Consider the following 21,735-nt stretch of genomic DNA (forward strand, 5'->3'; position numbering starts at 1 on the left):
GTCATCGATAAAATAGGGGTATTGGTTGTACACTCCTCCTGAAGTTGTTATAAGAGTGAAATGAGCTGACAGATGGAAAGCTCCTGAACAGTGGCTGTCCGTCTGTAATGAGCCCTGAATAAATGTTTAAGTCACTGGCCTGCAAGAGCTGCTTACAGACTTAGCAGGGGTTCCTGCGCCCCCTGCTTCATTCTCTCTGTTCCCTCTGACCCCTCTCTCTCTCCACCCAGGTTCTCTTTCCGATCAGGGAAGCAGACATAGTTCAAAGGCGGTTCTCAGACTCGAGAAGACCACCCGCCAAGAAGACTTCCCAAATCATCTCAGTGCCACGCAGACACACTGTCCTTGCTCATTTGTTTCCCCTCAAAGCCCGCCCAGGAAAGAGGAAGTGAAGGTCTCTCATGGTCGCTTTTTCCCGGCTGCAGAACCGGACACCCCAAAGGCTTGGCTAGGGTAGGGAGAAAGCAGAGAGAGAGGAGAGCACAGCTGGGCCACTTCCTGCCCACTTCAACCACCCAGAGGGGCCTCCAGTGTTCTGCTTTTCTGGTTCCACAGACAACCTTACTCTTTACCATGTAGCAGCAACAAACATCAGCCCACGGGGAGAGAGAAGAGAATGCCAGAAATTATGGTGTTGACATTCCAGTGATGATTTCGGTGATACGTTGTGACTACCTGATTTTGCTAACATGACTTTCTTCACGTGATTTTATATTAAAGTAAAATGACTTTCATACTTTTAAGTATTTTTAGAGTGGTCTCTTAGCATTATGTGACCTTGTGTAAGGTACTTTCATCTTTTGGAGTCTCGGTTTCCAAATCTGTAAAGTGTGTGTGTGTATGAACAAAGGGTGACAAAAAGATGTATACACATTTTAAGAAAGGAAAACTGTATTAAAATTGTACTACTCAATATATACCGATAACAAAAGATGAACACAAGTCACATTTGACTTCTGCAATAACAAGAGGTGCTCAAAGTGGTTACCATCAGCGTCCAGACACTTCTGATTACAGCTAACAACTGCTTGAGCAATGTTGAGCAGTGTCCACTTGTATACATTTTTTTTGGTACCCTCAATATGTGTATGTGTGTGTATATATATATATGGTGGTGCATATATGGTGCATTTATATGTCATTGAATCTAAGTGATGCACCATTATTTTGTGTGTTGGTATGAGATAAAAAAATGCTGTAAATTATAACTTAATATGCTATTGATTTTAAGGCTCATCCTGATTTCAGAGATGTTAAATGTGAAAAATGTGCATTTGGGAATCGATGAAATCTAGATAGCGGTGTGGCTGCACTCCACGAAGGAACTAACGAGCCTGCGGAACACATCCTGTGAGCCTGTCTCCAGTAATACGTAACGCCGACTCCCTGCTGTGTGGACCCTCCCATTTATTCCTGTAAACCCAGGGAGACAGGGACTGGTATTAATCCCCGTTTACAGATTTGGAAACTGAGACTCCGAAAGGGCACGTGGCTAGGAGGTGGCTGTCCAGGATGCGAGCACATGCCTGATTCTAAGGCTGGGTTCTTACCTGTGAAACTATACTGTCCCAGTTCTCCAACATGCGCTATCATGAGTACTGGACACAATTTACTGCTGCCTTGTCTGCACACATTGTCTCCATACCTCTATGGGCTGGGCAGTGTCATTCCTGTGGCACACCAGGGTTACAGCACGGTGGGACTTGTCCAGGGTCCCAGCTCGAGTCGTGGAAGTAGGGCTGAACTCAGGTGCCGTCTCCACAGCCCCGTGGCCTCCCGAGAAAAGTAGGCAGCGTTTAACGTCTGGTCCAGAATGCCACCTCAACAGTCTTGAATCAGGGGCCCGATTGCTAACCCCATGTGTTGCTGCAACCTCTGTGGGGGCTCCCCTCTTAACAGGGAGCAAGGGGAAAGGTTTCTGCACCTTGGTGAGATCCAACTAGGGAAACAGATCCATGTCCTGACGCCAGAACCACAGGGCTGATGGACAGCGAGATCACAGAGGGGTGCGGGAGGGACTGTCCTTTGCAGGACTGCAGAACAGTCAGCTCCTGGGATCCATCCTACAGGGCGCCAGCTTTACATCCTAAAGCCCCGCCTCTGGCCGCTGACTTCCAAGGTGAGGATGTAACAGTACAGTGACTGAATCATCAGGATGCCCTGCAAGGCAGGCGGGCAAAGACGGTTCCCACTTGATGGACAGGTTTCAGAGAAGGTAAGTGATTTGTCCACGACTGTGATGATGGCTGACAAAAGCTTAAAGCTGGGCTGGACCTGGATCTTTTGCCTGTAAACCAAGGGCTGTACCCAGAGTCCCAGTCTGCCTCCAGTGCTGGGGCGAAGGGAACTCACAGCCTATCAAGGGCAGATGGGCGGAGGGGAGGGACTTCCAGCCTTAGGCAGGTCCGGCTGACGCCTATGTGAGAAGCCAGTCTAGTGCATCAGAAGCTGACAAATTACAGCAGCTCAAATGTATACTTACTGTATGCCAGGCACATAAGGGCTCAACATGCCTTAACTTTTATCGTCACAAGCACCAGATGACCCCCATTCTACAAAATGAAGAAACTGTCCCCTAGGAAGACATTCACCGAAACAAACTAATGTGTGACCCTTTTGTAAAATAAAACAGAACTCCCAACCTCTTTTCTATGTCTGCCTTGTAAAAAACAGACACACAGGTGGCATTGCCTGGCAATAAATATTTAATTTTTCATTTTTATGATGACAAATAATTTTCAAGTTTATTTCCTTTTTTGTTTTTAAATACAAAGCTAAACCACAAACAGGTACAAGACATTTTATCTCACATTGACACTCCTTCGGATCCTCCTCCAATTCGCTGACCGCTGACCAGGCAAGTGTGGGATGGGGGGGAAGACTTTCTTAGGTAGCACCGTCGTGAGGCTGGGGGGGGTGGGCTGGGGGGCCACCAAGGTTGAGGACAGGCTCTCACACCTGTCTCCATTCACATTTACCTGGGGCCAGGGGGCCGGGGGACTCCAGGTCATGGCTCCAGAGCCCTGGCTCCCTGGACTGCAGGTTAACAAGAGTGAGATTCAGGCCCCTTGCGGGAGGGAGAAACTACCTATCCTGCCATCACAGTCAAGGTGAAAGCTTTACCCTTAGCCTTGATCCCTGGGCACTGGACGTGCGCATTCCCCTGGGGTGGGGGCCTGCACTTCAGGGCTTGGAGGCTCACCCTTCTTCGGTTCATGGCTGCACAGTCTGCATATTTGCAGGAAGGACAAACACCAGGTGGTCTGACAAACAAAAAGCCTGACAGCAGAGCAGATCTGGAACTTTCAACCCAGTAGAATCGGGTTGGGAGGGGGTGCGGGTGGGGGTGGGGGGGATCGGATAAGTAATTTCTGGTCCCACTACAAAACTTTATTTTTGATTAGAATAGAGTACCATCTCAAATCTCTTCTACCAAAAAAAAAAACAAAAACAACCTCAAACCAAAAAAAAAAGAACAAAAAATGGAAAAATCGCAGCCACTTCACTCACTTTAAGACCTATGTACATGTAAGTTGTTTTCTGTGGTTTTTTCATGGTTTTTTTTTTTGTCTTTTTTGTCTTTTTTTGATTTTTATTATTTTTGTAAAATAAATTCAGTGTTCACATTTCTATAAAGAATTACCCCAGTTCCGGGAAGCCCTGCTCTGGCAGGGCGAGCTAAGCATTGCCTTTCCCTGCCCACATCTCCTCTGATTATCCACCCTGACGCTTCCACATGCGCAGAAAAGCGGCGCCTGTGGAAGAGGAAAGCGAGGCCCGGCCCGTGCTCAGGGACCACCGGGTCAGTAAGCTTTCGAGAAAGCAGAGGGGAAGACTAACTAACTGTGAAAGCTTTTAAAAAAATAGTCATCCACTTCCATGTGCGCCTGTGGAGACGTCAGGAAAACAAGAGCTTGGGAACATCCCATCGAGGCCGGCGGCACTCGGACAGGACACGGGGGTGGAGGGGGGGGCGGGAAGAGTCCTGGCTCTTCAGCTGGAGGCAGGAGCGGCACCCAGCTTCCTAGTTCAGGCTCGACTCTGTCCTCTTAAACCTGTGCTGAGTCTCATGCACGGGAAGCACAAACGTTCGACTTGTATGCAAAAAAGGTACAAAAACAACTAGAATATAAAAGTTTTGGTAATATAAGGCCATCTGTTCAAGTCCACCTTGGAAACCTGTAACAGATATTTAAATACTACAGTGAAAAGGCATCTTAATATACTTTTTAAAAACATCTGAAGGAATCTGCTAAGATTAAGTGTGTAAAAAAAAAAAAAAATCAATTCCCTTTGAGGGCACTTTGTCCATTGAAGAAGGTGGAGGAGGGGCAGGCGTTTAATGCTTCAGCCAGGGGTAGGCTTCGATGGAAGCCCTGCTTCGGTCCCCATAGTCATACAGGAGCTCCTCCCCGGCCTCGATGTCGCGGGAGGCGATGAGGATGAGGTGAGGCACGCCATCGATGTCGTGCAGTTTGGTTTGGCAGTTCCCACATTTACTGTGATTGATGAGTCTTCCCAGGCGATTTGTCTCTCTCGTTGCATCCACGCTGGGGGGGGGGGAGGGCGACAGAAGGTTATTAAATTGATAAAGAGGCTTTTGAACCCAGTCAGAATCACACTCGCTCTCACCTCTGGTGGGGTGTCGATTGATGGCTGCATTTTTGAGAAAGCAATTCGACTCACAAAAATGTCTTTTAAGAGCCAAGAGAGGCAGCGGGTGGGGTGTCTGAGGTAGGGGGTGAGAGATGCTTTGTGGGGCCCGTGAGGCACCTGTGGAGTTCTGCACACTAAATAAATGAACAAACGCCAACTATTCCGGCTATGCGTGGGGCGGGGGCAAAGCATGAATGGGAACTCCCTGTTCCTTCCGTTCAATTTTGCTGGGAACCTAAACCTGCTCTGTACAATAAAGTCTACTAAAAAAACCAAACAATCCACGACACTGGCCATACGGAGAAAGGAACAGCGATTTCCAGAGCTACCCTGGCCAAATTCCCCAACCGGGAGAGGCCCAGTGAGGCTTGAAGCAGTGACCAGTCTGCTTGTGCTCCTTGCCTGATGAGAAGGGCTCCAATTCCAAATATTAAAAATGCAAAGGGGGTTGGGGAAGGGGAGCTGCTTGACAGCTTTGAAAAATGGCAACAAGAACTAAATAGGAAGCCGGAGCAACAGGGAGAACCAGGGGCTCCCTGCGTCCCTGGCCCTGTGGCCTGTCCCTCTCTGCCACTCACAGCAGTAGTGGACCTACCAGTAGGTTTTGCTCAGGTACTGAAAATAGTACATGTAGCAGCCGGTGGAGGGGTCTTGTGCGTACAGAGCCTCCCGCTTCTTGGCGTCTGTGATCTCGATGAGGTCCCCATGGTATTCCACCACAAACTCGCCCCGGGAGAACTGCTTAGTGGCGATCACGCCCCTGCCCTTGCCATCGATGAGGTCAATCTGTTGGGAGGTGATGAGAGAGGGTTGGTTCACACCGGCTGCCTTCCAGGGTGCCTGGGGCTTGCGGCACTCTTAACAGCTTTCCTGAGGCATGCCTTAGAATTCTCTCATTTTACGTGTATGGTTCAATGGGTATTAAATGTATACAGCTGTACAACTATCACCAGGATCTGTCACCCCCAACAAGTTCCCTTGTGCCCATTGGCAAAGCATTATTACATTGGATCCTCATAAGAGATCTGCTAAGTGCGCATTGCCCCATTTTACAGATGACAGAACAGAGGCTCAAAGAACAGCGCTATGTCCAAGGTCACATGCCTGGGCAGGGGTGCAGCACAGATTCAGTGCCATTCCCCAGGAAAACAGAGTTTAGGAAAAATGTATTAGTTTCTCCTTTTAAAAGTTTTCCCAGCCATCATGCTAAATGAAAGACGCCAGATACAACAGGCTACCTATTGTATGAGTCCGTTTGTAGGAAATGCCCAGAACAGACAAATCCATGGAGACAGAAAGAAGACTGGTGGTTGGTTGCTAGGGGCTGGGGGTGGAGGGAGTGGGGAGTGACTGCTGATGGGGGTGGGGTTTCCATTTGGGAGGAGGAAAACGTTCTGGAACTAGACAAGGATGATGGTTGTACAACATTGTGAAGGCACTTAATGCCACTTATTTGTACACTGTAAAATCGTGTATTTTATGTTGTATGTGTTTTCCACAATTGAAAATTTTGCCAGGATAACATTTCACATACAGTCCTTCATGAGACGTTGCCTTAACAATGGTTTTAGCATTTGGCCCTTGGACAGCTAGCAGTCTGACTGGCCAGTCCATTAAAGGGTTAAAGCAGCACGCAGCGCTCTGACCTTGCTGCCTTGGCCTCTACTGTGGGCCCTGCTGCCCTTACCTTCATGCCTTCTTCCTTCCCACTTTCAATCAATTCGTCTATTCTTTTCCTTTCTTCAGACTGAGAAGTGAAAACAAGAAGCACATCAGCATTCTCTCCCAGGTCATTCTGGACCCGCCTAGGCCACACCGCAAAGTCACCCACAGTTGGCCTCCATGACATGGGTCCCCAAGGATGCCTGAGCCCCCAAACCTCCTGTCCTTTTCTCACTGCCCATCTGTTGTGGACAATTTGCCACCTGCGGTTCCAATGGACCAGGAGGGACACACTGGTGGCCCAAGGACAGATAGGGTTGTGGCTATGTTGTGGCCAATGCCGTGTTTTAAAAAAATATGAAAATCACTGACATCGACCATCAGGTCTCTGACTTCATGCAAAAACCGACTGGGGCTGACTGGAGCCGCACCATTAGATGGGGCACAAGGGCCTCTCACACCAGAGCCAACACCGCCCTGGAGGGAAGCTGGAGAGGAGCAGACGCTCTCGCCTGTCCCTCAGGACCCCCTCCTGGTACTCCATCCCTGACCCTGGTGCCACTGCAGTAGGTGCACAGGGACCCGAAGGAAGCTATACAAAGACAGACCAGAAGCCCTGACCCAGCAAACTGAACAGGACACGTGGGAGCCGTGCGAACAGCAAGAGCCCTCCACCTACAGCTAAGCTCAGACCCTTCTGCACAAAGGCCCCACGCGGGACACTGCTTAAGCCAGCAGAATCAGCCTGCAGCCCACGTCACTCTGTCCACACGTGTTTGTGGAACGTCTGCAATATGTACTAGGGACACGGTGGTGAGTAAGACCCGGTCTCAGCAACCTTAGAGGGATTTATGAGTGCTACAACAGACCCCACCAGACACTCGCAAACCCAACCCACTCCTCTCCGTCCCCACCGCTGCCCTGCAGCCAAGCCAGGCCTGTGCTGGCCGACACCTGGCTTCCACTCTGACCCCCTGCCTCACTCTGCCCTCCACACAGCATCTAGAGGCATCTTTTAAAAATGTACATGAGATCATGTCATTTTCCTGCTTAACGCCTTCCAGGAAGTTGACCTGACAGTAATGTATCAGTGTTGGTTCCCTCATGTGACAAAAATGCAGCAGAACACCATAAGACGTTAACGATGGTGAAAACTGGGGAAGGGTCTGTGGGAACACTGCATTGTGTTCCTCTGTAAATCTAAAATTATTCCAAGACCCAAAGTTTATTTAAAGGAAAACAAAAGCCTTTCAGTAGTTTCCCACTGCTACTGGGATAAAATCCATTTCTGATGGCCTGTGAGGTTCCGCCTCTCTAGCCTCATCTGCTTCCACACTGGCTGGCTCTGTCAGGAGGCCAGGCTGTTCCAGCCTCAGGGCCTTTGCACTTGCTGTTCCCCTGCCTAGAGTACCCTTTCCCCAATCCATTTGCCTGGCTTTCCTCCTCCCTTCCTTCCAGTCTTGGCTCAAAAGGCACCTCCCTCAGAGAACTTTCTCTGATGACCCTGGCTAAAATAGCCGTAGCCTAGCCACACTATCAAATGACTAAGTTTTATTCAATTAACGTCAAAGTGCTATCCGAAATGATCTTGCTTTTTGGTTGTCTTCTTTTTTAAAAATGTTAATTCATGCTGCTCGCATGAATATAAGTTTCCTAAGTACAGGACCCTGGTCTTATTTCCTGTGGAATCTCTTGGGTTTAGAACAGCGCCTGGCATATAGTAAGCCTTCAAAGCAACAACAACAATCTCACACACACACACTCACCCCACACTGAATAATTCATTAATGATAACACGCAGAGAAGTACAGTGAGCTACATTAACGGCAGTAATCGTAGGAAAACTGGGGCAGGTGATGGGGGGGGGCGGGTTCCTTCTGTGAATGGAGGACATGGAAGGCACAGAGGAGATGAGCTGAGGAAAGCTGGGACCGGCTAAATGCCCTGAAAACAGAGCCATAGAGACTGAGTTTCATTTTGGAGGCTCGGGGCTCGCCAACAACCAGCTGGACACTTCCTAGAGCGAATTCTGGCAGCGGCCCACAGGGGTCCTAGAGGCAGACTGAGCTGAGTGGGGGTACACAAGGTCTGGATGAGGGCGGTTCAGGGCATCTCTCCAAGGCCCAGTTCCCACCCTCCTGCCCTGGACCCAGACCCTGGGCCCTGGAACCGGCCCGGCTACTCTGTCTTCAAACTCGATGACACGTCTGCCAGGCTTTTAATTTCAGTTTCATCCCCGGCTGCCCACACCCTTCTTATGCCCCGCCCACCTGGGCCGGGTTTCTGCTGCCCAGAGGGCAGGCAGGTCAGGACTGACCTCACCCCTTAGATGAGGCCAAACTACCCTGCCCTTGAGCTTTACCTGTGCTGTCAAGAGAAGACACCGCCTGGCCCAGTGTTCACTCAGCAGAGCCAACACAAACATGAGGGGCACAGCAGGGCTCTTTGCCCAGTGACAGACCGGCTTTCTTGTGCCACAGCGGGCTTTGGTGAAGCGAGCAAATGTCTGTCCCCTTCCCCTCATCTGCTGCGAGACTCAGCAGACCTGCCGCACGGCCCATTGCAGCCTTCATTCCCCCACACAGAAAAGCCCTTATTTTTCTATTCAAAAGGCCAACTCTGCTGCCCCCCCCCTGCAGCCTGAGGCCCGCCCTGTGTGGGCACGCGGCGGCTGCGGCTGGGAGGCGTCTGCTTCTGCGGCCTGGCACCGCCTCGGCCGCTGCAGTGCTGTCTTACAGTGACCTAGCACAGCCTCCCACTGCAGGCAAACATTTTATAACAGCTCCTGCTTGGCCGGAAGACACTGCCTTGCTAAGGAAGTAAAGCCAAAGCTCCTCTCGTGGGCGAAAAATGGTCCCCTTATTATTATTTTTAATGAAGCCTCATCAATTCAAAGAAAAAAAAGAACAAGAGAGAGAGAACACTAGATTACCAGATCTGTCTCTCTAGATTTAACATAAAAATGGCTGAAGGACTATGTGTGTAGCCAAAGGCCCCACACCTCCCTGTGGGGGCGGCAATCCTGAGCGCTGCTCCCCTGCCTTGAGGTTGCTTTGGGGGTGAGAGAGGCAGAGGGGCTGCTGAGAGGCCCCTGAGTGGAGGGTGGAAGGGCTGCAGGGCCAGACCACACCCCAGGTTTCCTTCACAGAAAGGCAATAACCACACCTCACTGCATTAAATGTTGACGGATGGCTGCAGAGCTCAGCACTCTGCAAACAGTGGGCGGAGCCTTCCTGCCTGTTTTTCATATGTGCCCAGGGAGTGAAGAGCTGGGTGGGAAGAACAGAGTGGAGCCTCCGGAAGTCAGCCTACTGTGTGCCAGGCACCGTTCCACGTGTGCTATTTGCATCAAGGCATTTAATCCTCCCAACAACCCAAGATACTCATTATCCCATTTTGCAGAGAGGGCAGCCGAGGTCCAGAGTGGTCAAGTCGCTGGCCCAAGGTCATATAACCAGGTAGTGGCTCGCAAGCCACAGCTCTTTATCACCGAGACACAATGCAGGAACTTCTGGATAGTAAGTAGACAGACCCACCTCTGAAAGAACACGCGGCCTTCCCCACAGTCCCAGGCTCCCATGGCCCTGCCAACAAGCCTGGAAAAGCTGCCTTCAGCGTAACGCCTGACTTTCTCTGCCACGTGCTCCAGGTTACGAGGCTCCTTCAAAGAGGCATCTTAACCAAGCCGTACGGTGACCTTGGGCATTATGATGATCTCCACGAGACCAAGGAGCCTATCGAGGCCAGAGAGGCAAAGACTCGCCCCAAGATGACAGAGAAGGCTCAGGTCGTGCATACCAAGCACTATCCATTGGGCCACCTGCCCCTCCAAGAGCTGGAACGAAAACCACGTGACCCTACCTGCAGTTCAGCTTTGCTCTTCCGGGAACTCCTTCGCACAGGGTAGAAATCGGTGAGTTTGCGATTCTGTTGCGTTTTTCCTTGAGCTCTGGGGTGAGGAGGAAAGAGGAGAAAACAAGTATTAGCACTGAAATCACACTCACACCCAGGAAGCACAAACCCCTTAGGGGGCGGCTCCTTGGAAATGATGTCACTTAAACACCAATGTCCACTGTGGCCTATGGTCACGGGGCCTCAGAGGGAGAGTGTCAGAGACAGGCTGCCAACTCTCATAGGGAGGGGAGTGGTTCTTGAGAATCTGTACCCATACCAGCCTGAGATGCTGGCAACTAACGGTGTCACTGGTGGTGACTCAAGGCATCTGAGCCTTAGTGAGAGAGGGTGGCCCGGTTAGCCGTAACCAGCATCCCTGGGGTCACAAAAACCGAACTGCTCTGCGTGCGGAGATTCCAAGAGGCACTTACTTTTTCCGAGGGGGCTGTTTGCCCTTGACGGGCTTTTTCAGGGCCTGCTTGGCGATGGCTGCATTGGGAGAATCACAAGACGAGGTCGGAGTTTTTGGAGGTTCTGAGGCTTCAGATTTTTGGTTTGGAAAAGGTGCCAGGGGGCCTCTCCTGACGTCTTTGATCTTCAGTTCCTCAGGCGTCATGGTGCTTCGTATTGCATTCCCAGTGTTTCTTTTCTCTGGAGGCAGAGGGTGCAAAAAGACAGAGGTTTATTCTAGATGTTCTGTCCCCCAATTTCTAGACCGTCATCAGCTGTGTCCTAAGACAGGCTTGGAGAGGAGAGAGGATCACAAGTGTGTTAGGCAGCAGTGCCCTCAGCCTAGCAAGCCCGGTGCCTGCCAGCAGCTCTTGTGGAGGAAACATCTGGCCTTACTTTTTGACCCAGACACTGGGCAGAGCTTTTGGCCTTCTGTGGTGGTTCTTTTTTTTTTTTTCCAGCTTCATTGAGCTATAATTGACAAAACATCAAGATATTTAAAGTGTACCTAATGATGATTTGATACGTGTATACACTGTGAAAGGATTCCTCCCGCCTGGTTAATGAACACATCTGGTCCCCTGCATCAGAGACCTTGAAGCAGAAGACCACAGAGAGCAATACTGGCATGAGCGTTCAGTCAGTAGCTTTCAGGAATTGGGCTGCAGACCCCAGGAAAAAAGCTCAATTCCTAAAGAGTGGGCCAGCGGTGATGGACAGGCATAGGTAGTAACCCTAACCTCTGCCCCAGAAGCTGCCTGACACACTTCGTTTCAGACTTCCCCGTTCTAACGGGGCCAAAGCCCGGCGTTCACAGAGGTTCTCAGCACGGTGCCTGGACACTGGTCAGTACGGTATGAGGGACCTCAAAATGATTTGTTACTCAAAACAGTTGTGGAACGCTGGTGTTGGTGAACTAGTCACTTTAAAAAAAAAATGATTTACTTTTAAAAAATAAGTAAATACATTGCTGGTGGGAATGTGAAATGGTTCAGTCACTTTGGAAAAGAGTCTGGCAGTTCTTCAAAAAGTTAAACATAGAGTTACCATATGACCCAGCAATTCTACTCCTAGGCTTCTATTAAAAGAATTAAAAACATATGTCTACATAAAAACCTGTATATGAATGTAGCAGCTTATTCTGAATAGCCAAAAAGTGGAAACAACCCAGATGTCCATCAATTGATAGATGGCTAAATAAAATGTGGAATATTATTTAGTCACAGAAAGGAATGAAGTACTAACACATGCTACAACATGAATGAATCTCGAAAATACGATGCTGAAAGAGGCCAAACACAAAAGGCTACATATTGTTTGATTCCATTTATAGGAAATGTCCAGAATAGGCAAATCCATAGAGACAGAAAGTAGATTAGTGGTTGCCTGGGGCTGGAGGAAAGCAGGAATGCGGAGTGACTGCTAATGGGGACTGGGCTTCTCTTAGGGGTGATGAAATGTCCTGGAATCAGACACTGGTGATGGCGGCATATATCTGTGAATATACTAAAAACCAGTGAATTGTACACTTTAAAATTTGTAAACTTTATGATACGGAAATTATATCTCAACAAACAAAAGAGAAAAATAAAGGCATTAAAACCCATCCAGGCCATGGGGGCAGCCGTATGGCTCAGCTGGTTAGAGCTCGAGCTCTGAACAACAGCATTGCCAGTTCGATTCCCACATGGGCCTGTGAGCTGCGCCTCCACAACTAGACTGAAGACAATGAGCTGCTGCTGAGCTCCCGGAGGGGCGGCCAGGTGGCTCAGTTAGTTAGAGCGGGAGCTCTCAACAAGATTACCAGTTCGATTCCCGCATGGGATGGCGGGCTGTGTCTCCTGCAGCAAAGACTGAAAACAGTGACTGGACTTGGAGCTGAGCTGCGCCCTCCACAACTAGACTGAAGGACAACGACTTGGAGCTGATGGGTCCTGGAGAAACACACTGTTCTCCAATATTCCCCAATAAAACTAAAAAAATAAAATAAAACAAAAACAAACAACCCCCCCCATCCAGGGCACCCTCACCCCCTTACAAGCCTTCTTGAGCGGAACCAGAGGGAGAGAAGGCCGGCGGCCGTGCGTAACCTAGGAGTGTGTGGTGCTCGTGAACATCAGCTGACACATCAGTCTGCACCAAGGCAGAAAAAGGTGAACAATCAAGGACAAGAGCCTGCCCTTGGGGTCTCCTCCAAAGTGTATCTGTCCCAAAATTCTAATCATTGCCATTTAGTAACATTGCCAAACAAGCTAGCTTGTGCCTCATGTCATTTAGAACCATTTACATTCCACCCCAGTCCAGAAGGGATGTGAGACCGGATGACCACCATTTAGAGAATGCCCCTCCGCTGGCGTGGTAAGTGTTATCCTAAGTGCTGCCAATCAGGGAGGACCAGGCCGTGACACTCACAGTCCAGCAAAGGAAGGGCTGATGGTATAGAGCATTTCACAGCCCTTTTGCACCCATGCTTTAAGTGACCTTTAGTTAAAGCATGCGTGCGATGTAGGACTCCTCTCTTTCCCACTTTACAGACGGGAGAAGTGAGGCTCAAAAAAAAGGAGCAACCTGCCCAGGCTTCCTCCTTGTAAGTGGCAGAGTGAGGGTTAGAACCTAAGTAATTTGAAGACCGACACAAGAGTATTGCCCTGTACACGGGGGAGAATCAAGCCGGGGCTGGCTCCTGCCCCTGGGTTCTGGGCTTCCTCGCCCCTGGTTCTCAGATCTGGCCCCAGCGGCTGGGCTAAGCCATTACTTATGGCATTCTCTGTTAATGAATACAAGGCTTCCTTGTATGGAGCTGCTGGTGGCCAGTTCTGCTTCTTTAGGACAAGTTTTATTAGAAGGGAGCATGGTGAATGAGGAGAGCTCACACTCCCCACTGTAGCTTGAAAAGGGAATATTTGGATTAGAGCAAGATTTCTAGGAGGTTTCCGCTTGCTTTGCTTTGCAGGGCCAGACATTATTTTCAATAACCATGTATTTTCTAGTTCAATATTTTAACTCCAAATCTCACTGCGGATTATGCTGCTTTAGAGAGTAGTTCTGAACACTTGAGTGGAAAGAAACTTTAGAAATGAGGTCAAGGCCAGCTCATAAAAGGGAAGGAAGTCAGTTTCTGGCGTTCACACAACACAGTTAAGACTGCAAGCGCCTGGTCTGTACAACCTAGACTCATAATTTCTGCACTTCTGGCACCTGTGAGCCTCTTTAACTGCAAATCAGGTGCATTATTTTTGCAACTTGGCAAGACAACCAAGCTTGAAGGACATGCCAACTACTGTGAAAGCAGGAAAACCTGTTAGACCAACAGGGCACACGCCCTGGGACAGGCCACTCTTTCCCCCATGTCTATTTCTCAGCAGCAAGACAGAACAGGGCTCCTTCCGAACTTCGGTGTGGAAAGGCTGGATAAAAACGTAATGTGTGTGCATAATTATGGAGGGGAGAGGCTTCGGCATCCCTAGCGGCTGTGGTCAGAACAGGGCTATTTCAGAGACTTACCTTCCCGTTTCCTGTAGATTCCGGCTAATGGCTTCCCCTGGCATTTGACTTCGTGATGTGCAACTGAGTTCTCTTCCTGAAGGGGGGAACGTATTCCAGAGCATTTGTTCGGGCTCATGTAGGTATAGATCTTTGATTGCCCGGTAAACACGTTCTCCTAAAACGACAAATGCATATTCTGAAAGAGGCTTGAAGAAGAAGATGATCCCATAGCATTTCACAAAACCAACATCATCATCTCTCAAAAAAAGCAGGACGACCGGGGGGTGCCAGCCCCGGTCGAGCAGTGGAAGGTTCTGAATCTCGCAGGTGCAAGTCGGAGGTTTCCTGAACACATGTGGTCTCTAACTCTGGTCACTAAGGGGACATCTGGCCAGCAGGAGAACCAGCTGTACACAAAGGTCTATATAAAAAGACAACCTACCAGCAGCAGGGCGGTCAGAATGACCCGGGGTAAACAAATGCAGCATTTGAAGGGCTGGCCTTTGTGCAGGAACTCACCCCCCCCTGGCAGGAGCTGGAGGGACTCTAGCACAGAAACAGGCCTCAGGGAACCTGATGAACCACTTCTAGGTCCTGAGTCAGCTGCTAGGACTTGTCATTACTGCCTGAGCCTTCTGTGTGCCCAAGCCTGGCCCCTTTCAAACCAATGCAGCCCAGCAGCCTCTTGGGACTGCAGACTGGACTGCGGTTGGGGGAAAATCTCTCTCCCGGTTGGGGCGGGGAGTGAAGAGCTAATGAAAGCAGGGCCCAGTGCCAGCGCATTTCGGGTGGTCACTCAATTGCAAACGGCATGTTGGCGTTAACAGGAGGGTGGGCAGGCTGGTGGGGCGGTCAGGGTCACTGCTGGTGTCTCTGGGTGTGGGACCTCTCCTCTGAGTAAGCACACACAGGAGGAGGGCTTCCCCACAAACACTGCGAGGGCCCTTCTGCCTGTTGAGCTATTAAACACCAAGTCAGGGAGACCAGTGACCGCTCTGAGGGACCCGGGCAGGCCCCGCACACCCTGGGAAAGCAGCCACCGCCGTGGTAGCCGGGTCTCGGGGTGTGGAAATGCCATAAAGGCATAAACTTTTCCGAGGTCACACATCGCCAGGGTCATGGCGGAGCAAGTGTGGACGCCACTCCCAGGCAGGCAGCAGAAAAGGAAACTGCCAGGCCGGGCGCCCCGCCCGCATCCTTGCCCCAGGGCGGCGCGGGGGGCCTCGGGGCGAGCCCACGTGCTCGCGGCGCGGGGCCGGCGGGGCGCGCCGGGTGAGTGCGGGGAGGGTGCCTGCTTACCCCGTCGGTGCGGGGCCTCCCCGGGCCCCTCCGCTCCACCATCTCCGGGCCCGGGGCCGTCGCTGCCACCGCCGCCGCCGCCGCCGCCGCCTCCACCGCGCGGGGCTTGGACATCTTCCTGCCTGGAGAGGGGGACCCGGGGAAGCGGGGGAGGGGGCGCTCAGGGCGCGGCGGGGCGGGGAGCGGGGCCGCCCGGGCCGGGCGCCGCAGCGGCGCTTCCCGCCGCAGCCATGTTCCGAGGGCCGGTGGCGATGGGTCGCCCGCGCCGCCGGGAGGCAGGGGCCGGCTTGCCGGGCCGGGCCGCGGCCCGCGTCGCCCTCCCACCGCCCGGCCCGGCCGGGCCCCGCGCGCCGCCCGTCCCCCGCGCGGCCGGGCCCGACACACCCACCTGCAGCCCCGCCAGGCCCATGGCGGCGCGCCCTGCGCCCTCGCCGCCGCCGCGGCCCGGCCACCACCTCTGCCGCTGCCGCTGCTGCTGCTGCTGCCGCCGCCACCAGCGCCGCCGCGGCGCCCCGGGGAAGGGCCGGCGGCGCCCCACGGCGCCCCCTTCCCCCATGGCCTGCGAGGCAGCGCCCGGCACTCGCGCGCCGCGGCAGCCCCGGCCGGCCCGGGACCGAGGACGCAGGGAGGGAGGCGCTGGCGGCGCGTCCTCCGCGGCCCGCCCGCTCGCCGCCGCCGCCCACCGTCCGGCTCCCGGCCTGCGGGGGGGCGGGGGGACGGCAGGGGCGGTGCTGCGAGGCTCCTCGGGAGGGAGGGAGGCTGGGCGGGCCGCGCCGCCGCGGCGAATCCCGACTCGGGCGCGCCCCCTCGCGCGCGTCCGCAGCCACTCGCCGAGGAAGGGGTGGGAAAGATGATAATGACAGCCCGGGCGGTCCGCCCGCCAGGCTCCTTCCTTCTCTCGCTGGCTCACGGATATTTTGGGAGACCCGTCTGTGCCAGGCGCAACGAGTAGCGGTGTGCCCGAGCCTCTCCTCACGGAGCGTTTTCATGGGCATTTAATCCTCCCCACGCCCCACAAGCCCACGGGGGCGGGGGGCAGGTCCGCTGGCAATCCTGTTTAAAATGAGGCTACTTGGCCGAGACCACAGAACTAGAAAGTGATAAACCAGGCGGCCTGCGCCTGACCGGTACAGGCCTTGGGGAGATAGAGCCAGGGTTATAATGGGAAGTTTGCCGGGTGCTTCTCTGGCATACGTCATCCCATTCAACCTCACAACACCCCTATTCTCTCTTTTCCATAGATCAGGAAACTGAGGCTCAGAGAAGTGAAGTGGCTGGCCAAGTTCTCAGAACTAGAAGCGGATTCCCAGGCAACTGACCCCAAAGTCTACACTCCCAGCCACTATGTTTTTCCACCGGTGACAGATGAGGAAATAATAGTTGGGAGGAGCAAATGGTGTTGCAGAAAGGTTTAGCAAGTCACCAGGCTCTCCTATCCCACCCCCATGAGAAAACGTCCCAGGTAAGCAGGGGTTCCCGGCACTCTGGTGTTTTGTCTGGCATGGTTCACTGCCCTGTGTCACTGTACTGTAGCCATTAGGGTTTGAGGGCTCAAGGCCCAAAAGGAGCTGATTTGTGCAAAGTCAGATGCAAACAAGACACCTCAGGGCAACTGGGCCCTGCTGCTTGGGTCATGGCCTGGGAGCAAGGATCGGGTTCCCCTCCCCCGCATCAGTCCCAGACGTGCTTTGTGATCAAGTCACTTTCCCAGTCTAGGCCTCAGTGTCCTCATGGGTAAAAACCATGAACCTTGAATTCCATAATCCATCCAGGGCATGTTCCAACACCCCAGAGAAACAAATGGCTATCACTTTAAGTAGCTGCCTGCCCTTCGAATGGATAAGACTGAGTAGGATTAAATGGTAGGACACTGCTGAGGACAAAGCCTCCCAAATCAGCTCAGCTTTAGCATCCTTCATTCAGGGCACCCCTCGCAACTCTGCCACTCCCAACCACTAACTCTGCCCACTGGAATACCAAGAGACTATGCCTAGCGTGAAAGAGGATTCTAAAGTGACACTCTGACACCCCGGTGAAGCCATTTGAAACAGTGTCTGCAGGGCAGAGAACGTTGGCAGTTTGTTGCCAAACTCTCAGGGGAATCATGGCTTGGGAGCAGGAAGCAGCTGCTCAGATCATCTTATCCACTTCACATACTATTTTAACCCCCATCCCCCACACATGTACTCATGGCCATAACATTCTCTATTTTAGTTAAGTGCAGAGGATACATTAAAATCCAAGTCTAGTAGGACCACTCCCACTCCTCTCAACGCTGCAGCTCTAGTATCCAGAAGATGTAACAAATCACTCAGTATAAGTTTCAAAACAGTCTTCCCTTTCTCTGTGCAGGAGGTGTTCATATGTATATAATAAATACACCCAATAGCAGAAATAAACTCTCAGTGTTGCCCAGGATCTCACAGAAATAGAATTAAACAGCAAACTACTAATAGTTAACCCTTACTGAATGTTTACTATGCGGTAGGCCCTGCAATAATACACTATTAAATTTAACCATCCCAACCGTTTATGGAAAGGTACTGTTCCTATTTTACAGACATACAAATTGAAGCTCAGGGGATATAAACCACTTGCCTAAAGGTTACACGACTAAGACACTGATGGAGCCAGGATCTGAACCCAGTTCTGCTATATATAAGGGTACTTTACCATAAAGAATGTATATTGCTTGCCTTGAACTCAGACAGGTCTTAATTTTCTCTGTGGGTTGGGTTATGAAGCTCTTTAGCTTGAAGTTCACTATGCCTCATTTCTTAATCAGAATCTGGGTAAGTCTCGTCCCAAAAGACCCAAAAGGGATGCTGGGAGAATTAATGATGCAATTGGGTACAGGGCCTGAAAACAAAAGGGCTCGATAAATATTTGCTAAATGAATCCTTATTTTATTCATTATAACTGCTATAGGGAGAATACTACATTAAGGCAAATTGGTACTAAAATGTAATGCCTTGGAATTCTGAGAAAAATTCTAAGACCTAATTTATTTTTTTAAAAATAATAATTCTACTCAACTGTCATGCTCAAATTTACGCCTGAAGGAGACAGCGTCTGGAAATGACTAGTAGTTGGGAATCTCTTTGCCGCATAACCCGGGTCTTACTGTCCTGAGAGGAAACTAAGCGCGCAAAGAAGGACTTCGGGCACGGACACTGCCTCCCGCGGCTGTACTATCCCATCCAAGCCATCTCCGATGGGCAGCAGTCCTGACCAGCTAGCTAAGGGACGAAGGGCCCCGGGGAGATGCCAGGGGACCCGTCTCACCCCAAGGTGGGCCCAGGCGACGCAGAGCTGACTCGGCGTGGGGAGGGAAGCAAGGCGCCTGCCGCGGTGTCCACTCCGACGCGCTCCCCATGACGTGGGTTACCGATCTACGCCCTCGCCTCGAGGTCACCTCCTTTCCCAACCAGAGAGCCCGAAGCGGGCGAAGCCTCACCCTCCCCACTCCTTGCATCAATAACAACCATTTCCCCGGAGGTGCCGTGCGCTTTAGTTTCCAAAGAGCTTTGACATATGGATCCTCTGGAGAGGCAGGCCAGCTGGTGCGCACACTACGGGAGGGGAAACCGAGACACGGGAGTGGGAGGGGCTTCTGGGGGATTTGGGAGCGGGGAGGGTGCGGGGCGGGGAAGGTTCCGCAGCATCCCCCACCCCTGTCCCGGCGCTCCGTCGGAGCAGCCAGCAGGAGGGCGCCTCCTCGCCGCCGCTCCCGCCATCCCAATCCTCCTTCCAACGCGACCCAACACCCCAGCCGCCCAGGCGCTGGCCACCTGGGCAAATACCTCTAGCCATGGCCCTGGTCTGTCACCGCCTAGGATCTCCCGGGAAACGCAGCTTTCGAAAAAAGTTGCAACGACTGTAGCCAACTGCTCCACAGAGCTCCGGCTGCTGCCCTGATTGGCGCCGCAGCCCGCCTCTCCCCCGGCCGCAGGCCATGATAGGCGAACTCGGGAGGGAAAACCCGCCCTTCTCCCCGCCTCCCCGTTGGGGGCGGGGCCAGTGGCCGCACTTTCAGCAGACGCTTTCGGGACAGGTCCCCGCGGAGGAGGTGCGAGGGGGGTTTAAATTTTACCGTCTCCCTGCGCTGATTGGCTGCGGTGGAAGGACACCCGCACTGCCATTGGTAGGCACCGAACTCCGCCCCCTCCGGTGCTGAAGCTCCGCCTCAGGTTTAGTCTGACGGCTGGAGACCCCGGCTCAGAGTGGACCAGTTTTGGGACTTCCGGTTTTTCTCCAATTTGTTGGGACCCCGAGCTTTGACCTTCGACCTCCCCTTACGACCTGGTAATTCCTGCAGTTTGGCACCTCCAGCACCTTGACCCTCCAGCAGTTTAATCCATTCACTCCTCGGTTTGAAAGGTTTATTGAAAGAATCTGTTATTCCAGTATTCAAAACCCGCTGACACCGTGCCTACCATCTGAGTCAGGGGGTAAACCTCCCAGAACCTCAGACATCCTAAGCCCAACATACCCACCCACTTTACAAATGGGGAAACAGAGAACCAGAGGGAACAGGCAACTTCCTTGCTGTCCACGGTCACCCAGCAATTTAATTGCAGGGCGTGGGTCAGTTTGTTGTGTGTTTTTTTCCTATTCCGCCATCTTGGAAATACCTGGGTCAGTCTTTGGACTGGTAGTCCACTAGATGATTACCTTAACCCCGGGGAAACAGCCCTGCGGGGTTCCCCACCCAAGGGAGCTGCCATCAGTATGGTGTCCTGGATATTCTTTGCTTTAAACGCAAGGAAGGTGTCCTGTTACAGCTCTTCCCCGGGGGCCCCGCCTGGGGATGTAGGCAGATGTCACTCATCCATTCTCTCTCTTTGGTCCCCAAGAAGGTTTTGGAGACCCCACTATTGGCCAAGGACCCTACCATTGCAACAGGAAAGTAGAAAAGCAAAATAAGGTAATGTACATAGAAGCACTGGGAAAAGTGCACCAACTTACTATGGCCGTAACTTATCATTTCAGCTCTTTGGCCCTCAACTTCCCCAGCTGTCAAATGATTTTGGAATTGGGCTGAGATCTCCTCCAAGGCTTCTTCCAGCTTTTAGAGAAAGATGTGCTTTCTCTAAAATTCATTAATTCAACATTTGTTGAGCTGCACGTATATACCTGGCATTATCTGATCCCCCAAGGGTAATACAGTGGCAAGTGAGACACATCCTTCCCCCTATTTTTAAGGGAAGAAACAAGAAAGAAACCACTGTTTGAAAGATAACATAAAATAGTGATTAATGCTATGAGTAAAACAAAAATGGGGAATTTTACAGAGCATGAGTGGGGGGAGCATTGCTTCTTTAGATGGGTAAAGTTAGAGAAACTCATTGAGATGGTGGCTTTAAGTTAAACCATAAATATGTGTAACATCCATGAGAAAAGGTACTTATAGGTAGAGGTAGTAGGTATAGGTATGGGTAGAGCAAGTGCAAATGTCTGGAGATGGAAACGAGCTTGAGTGCTTGGGAAAGAAAAAACAAAACTGAATGTAACTGGAATTGAGTATACTATTTGGAGTGTGGAGGGGTTAGGCTGGAAAGTTAGACAGGGGCTAGATCACGTAGGCCCTCGTAGGCTATGCTGCTCTCTCTGCTCCAAATCTACTTTTCTCTGCCCTGCTCTCTGGTACCAGGCTCCTTTGTCAGCTACTGTTAAGTTGTGTCAGTAGGAGTGGACACAGGGAGACTGGAAGGCAGGGGCAGGGATGAGGGACTGGCTCATGCTTGTTTGCTTGTTATTTCTATCAGGGTCTCCTAAGTAACACCATTTTGCTCTCGCAGGACACTTAGTTCAGTGTCCAGGTTCTACCCACACTCCCAGAACTAGCCTCCATGTGCTGTCTCAAAAGTACCAGCTGCAGCCCCTCCTCAGGGATTGAGGCCTAGCTTTGCAGGGTCCCCTTCCTTAACCTGTTGAAATGCCAGTACTGATATGATGGTGACCCTTTCTCAGAGACATAAGAACCAGCTCTCCCAGGCTCCTCCTCTGATACTTCTAGTTCTGATAATCCCAACTTGTTCTCTTTGTTCCACTGGTACAGGTGGGAGCTGCATCCTGAATTTGTTATTTTCTCAATATTGCCTTTTTGCTTTTTCAGTCCTTCACCACCTGTTTGATGAATTTCCTATTTTAAATTCTGTTTTCCTGACAGGACCCTGACTGACACAAAGGCCACAGTAAGGACTTAAGACTTTTATTCCAAGTCTAATGGGAAGCCACTACCTGGTGTGAAGCAAAGGAAATATTGGTAGATCTGAAAGGTAATTC

At 51.6% G+C, this 21,735-nt stretch overlaps 2 protein-coding genes across 7 annotated transcripts in view; one reads left to right on the forward strand and one right to left on the reverse strand.

Annotated features, from left to right (window-relative positions):
- The window catches only part of RILPL2 (Rab interacting lysosomal protein like 2), a 29,130-nt gene extending 16,899 nt beyond the window's left edge, over positions 1-12,231 (forward strand). The window contains exons 4-7 of one of the 4 annotated variants that reach the window (XR_013992502.1): positions 2,070-2,215; positions 2,775-2,857; positions 6,403-7,131; positions 9,968-12,231. Coding sequence is in view for 2 of the 4 variants with exons in the window: in XM_081037249.1 (XP_080893375.1) it covers positions 2,070-2,142 (73 nt within the window). In the remaining 2 variants the exon portion in view is untranslated. Of the gene's footprint in view, positions 1-230; positions 2,273-2,774; positions 2,858-6,402; positions 7,983-9,967 lie in introns of those variants that run through there. The other 3 variants (XR_013992503.1, XM_081037250.1, XM_081037249.1) reach the window with 3 other exon arrangements.
- On the reverse strand, positions 2,684-16,028 carry KMT5A (lysine methyltransferase 5A). 3 transcript variants are annotated; one of them, XM_081037246.1, is made up of 8 exons: positions 15,836-16,025; positions 15,448-15,569; positions 14,167-14,323; positions 10,644-10,863; positions 10,180-10,267; positions 6,344-6,403; positions 5,252-5,442; positions 2,684-4,550 (listed from the first exon to the last, which is right to left on the reverse strand). In XM_081037246.1, the coding sequence occupies exons 2-8, from the start codon at positions 15,559-15,561 to the stop codon at positions 4,340-4,342; spliced, it is 1,041 nt and encodes a 346-aa protein (XP_080893372.1). In that variant the 5' UTR covers positions 15,562-15,569; positions 15,836-16,025; the 3' UTR covers positions 2,684-4,339. The 3 variants fall into 3 exon arrangements, with proteins under 3 accessions (XP_080893372.1, XP_080893370.1, XP_080893371.1); XM_081037244.1 differs by lacking the exon at positions 15,448-15,569 and having other exon boundaries at positions 15,836-16,028; XM_081037245.1 differs by lacking the exons at positions 15,448-15,569; positions 15,836-16,025 and adding an exon at positions 14,591-14,784.
- Between the last annotated feature and the right edge of the window lie 5,707 nt (positions 16,029-21,735).

The sequence above is a fragment of the Rhinolophus hipposideros genome, assembly GCF_964194185.1.
Source record: "Rhinolophus hipposideros genome assembly, chromosome: 24".
In the NCBI taxonomy this organism is placed as follows: domain Eukaryota; kingdom Metazoa; phylum Chordata; class Mammalia; order Chiroptera; family Rhinolophidae; genus Rhinolophus; species Rhinolophus hipposideros.

Coding starts and splice junctions, on each gene's coding strand:
- KMT5A (XM_081037244.1), bottom strand. CDS start 16,003: ATGGGGGAAGGGGGCGCCGTGGGGCGCCGCCGGCCCTTCCCCGGGGCG. Junction 10,864..14,166: donor AATCTACAGGAAACGGGAAG/GTAAGTCTCTGA, acceptor CTCTGCCTCCAG/AGAAAAGAAACACTGGGAAT. Junction 5,443..6,343: donor GGAAGGAAGAAGGCATGAAG/GTAAGGGCAGCA, acceptor ACCTCCCAACAG/ATTGACCTCATCGATGGCAA.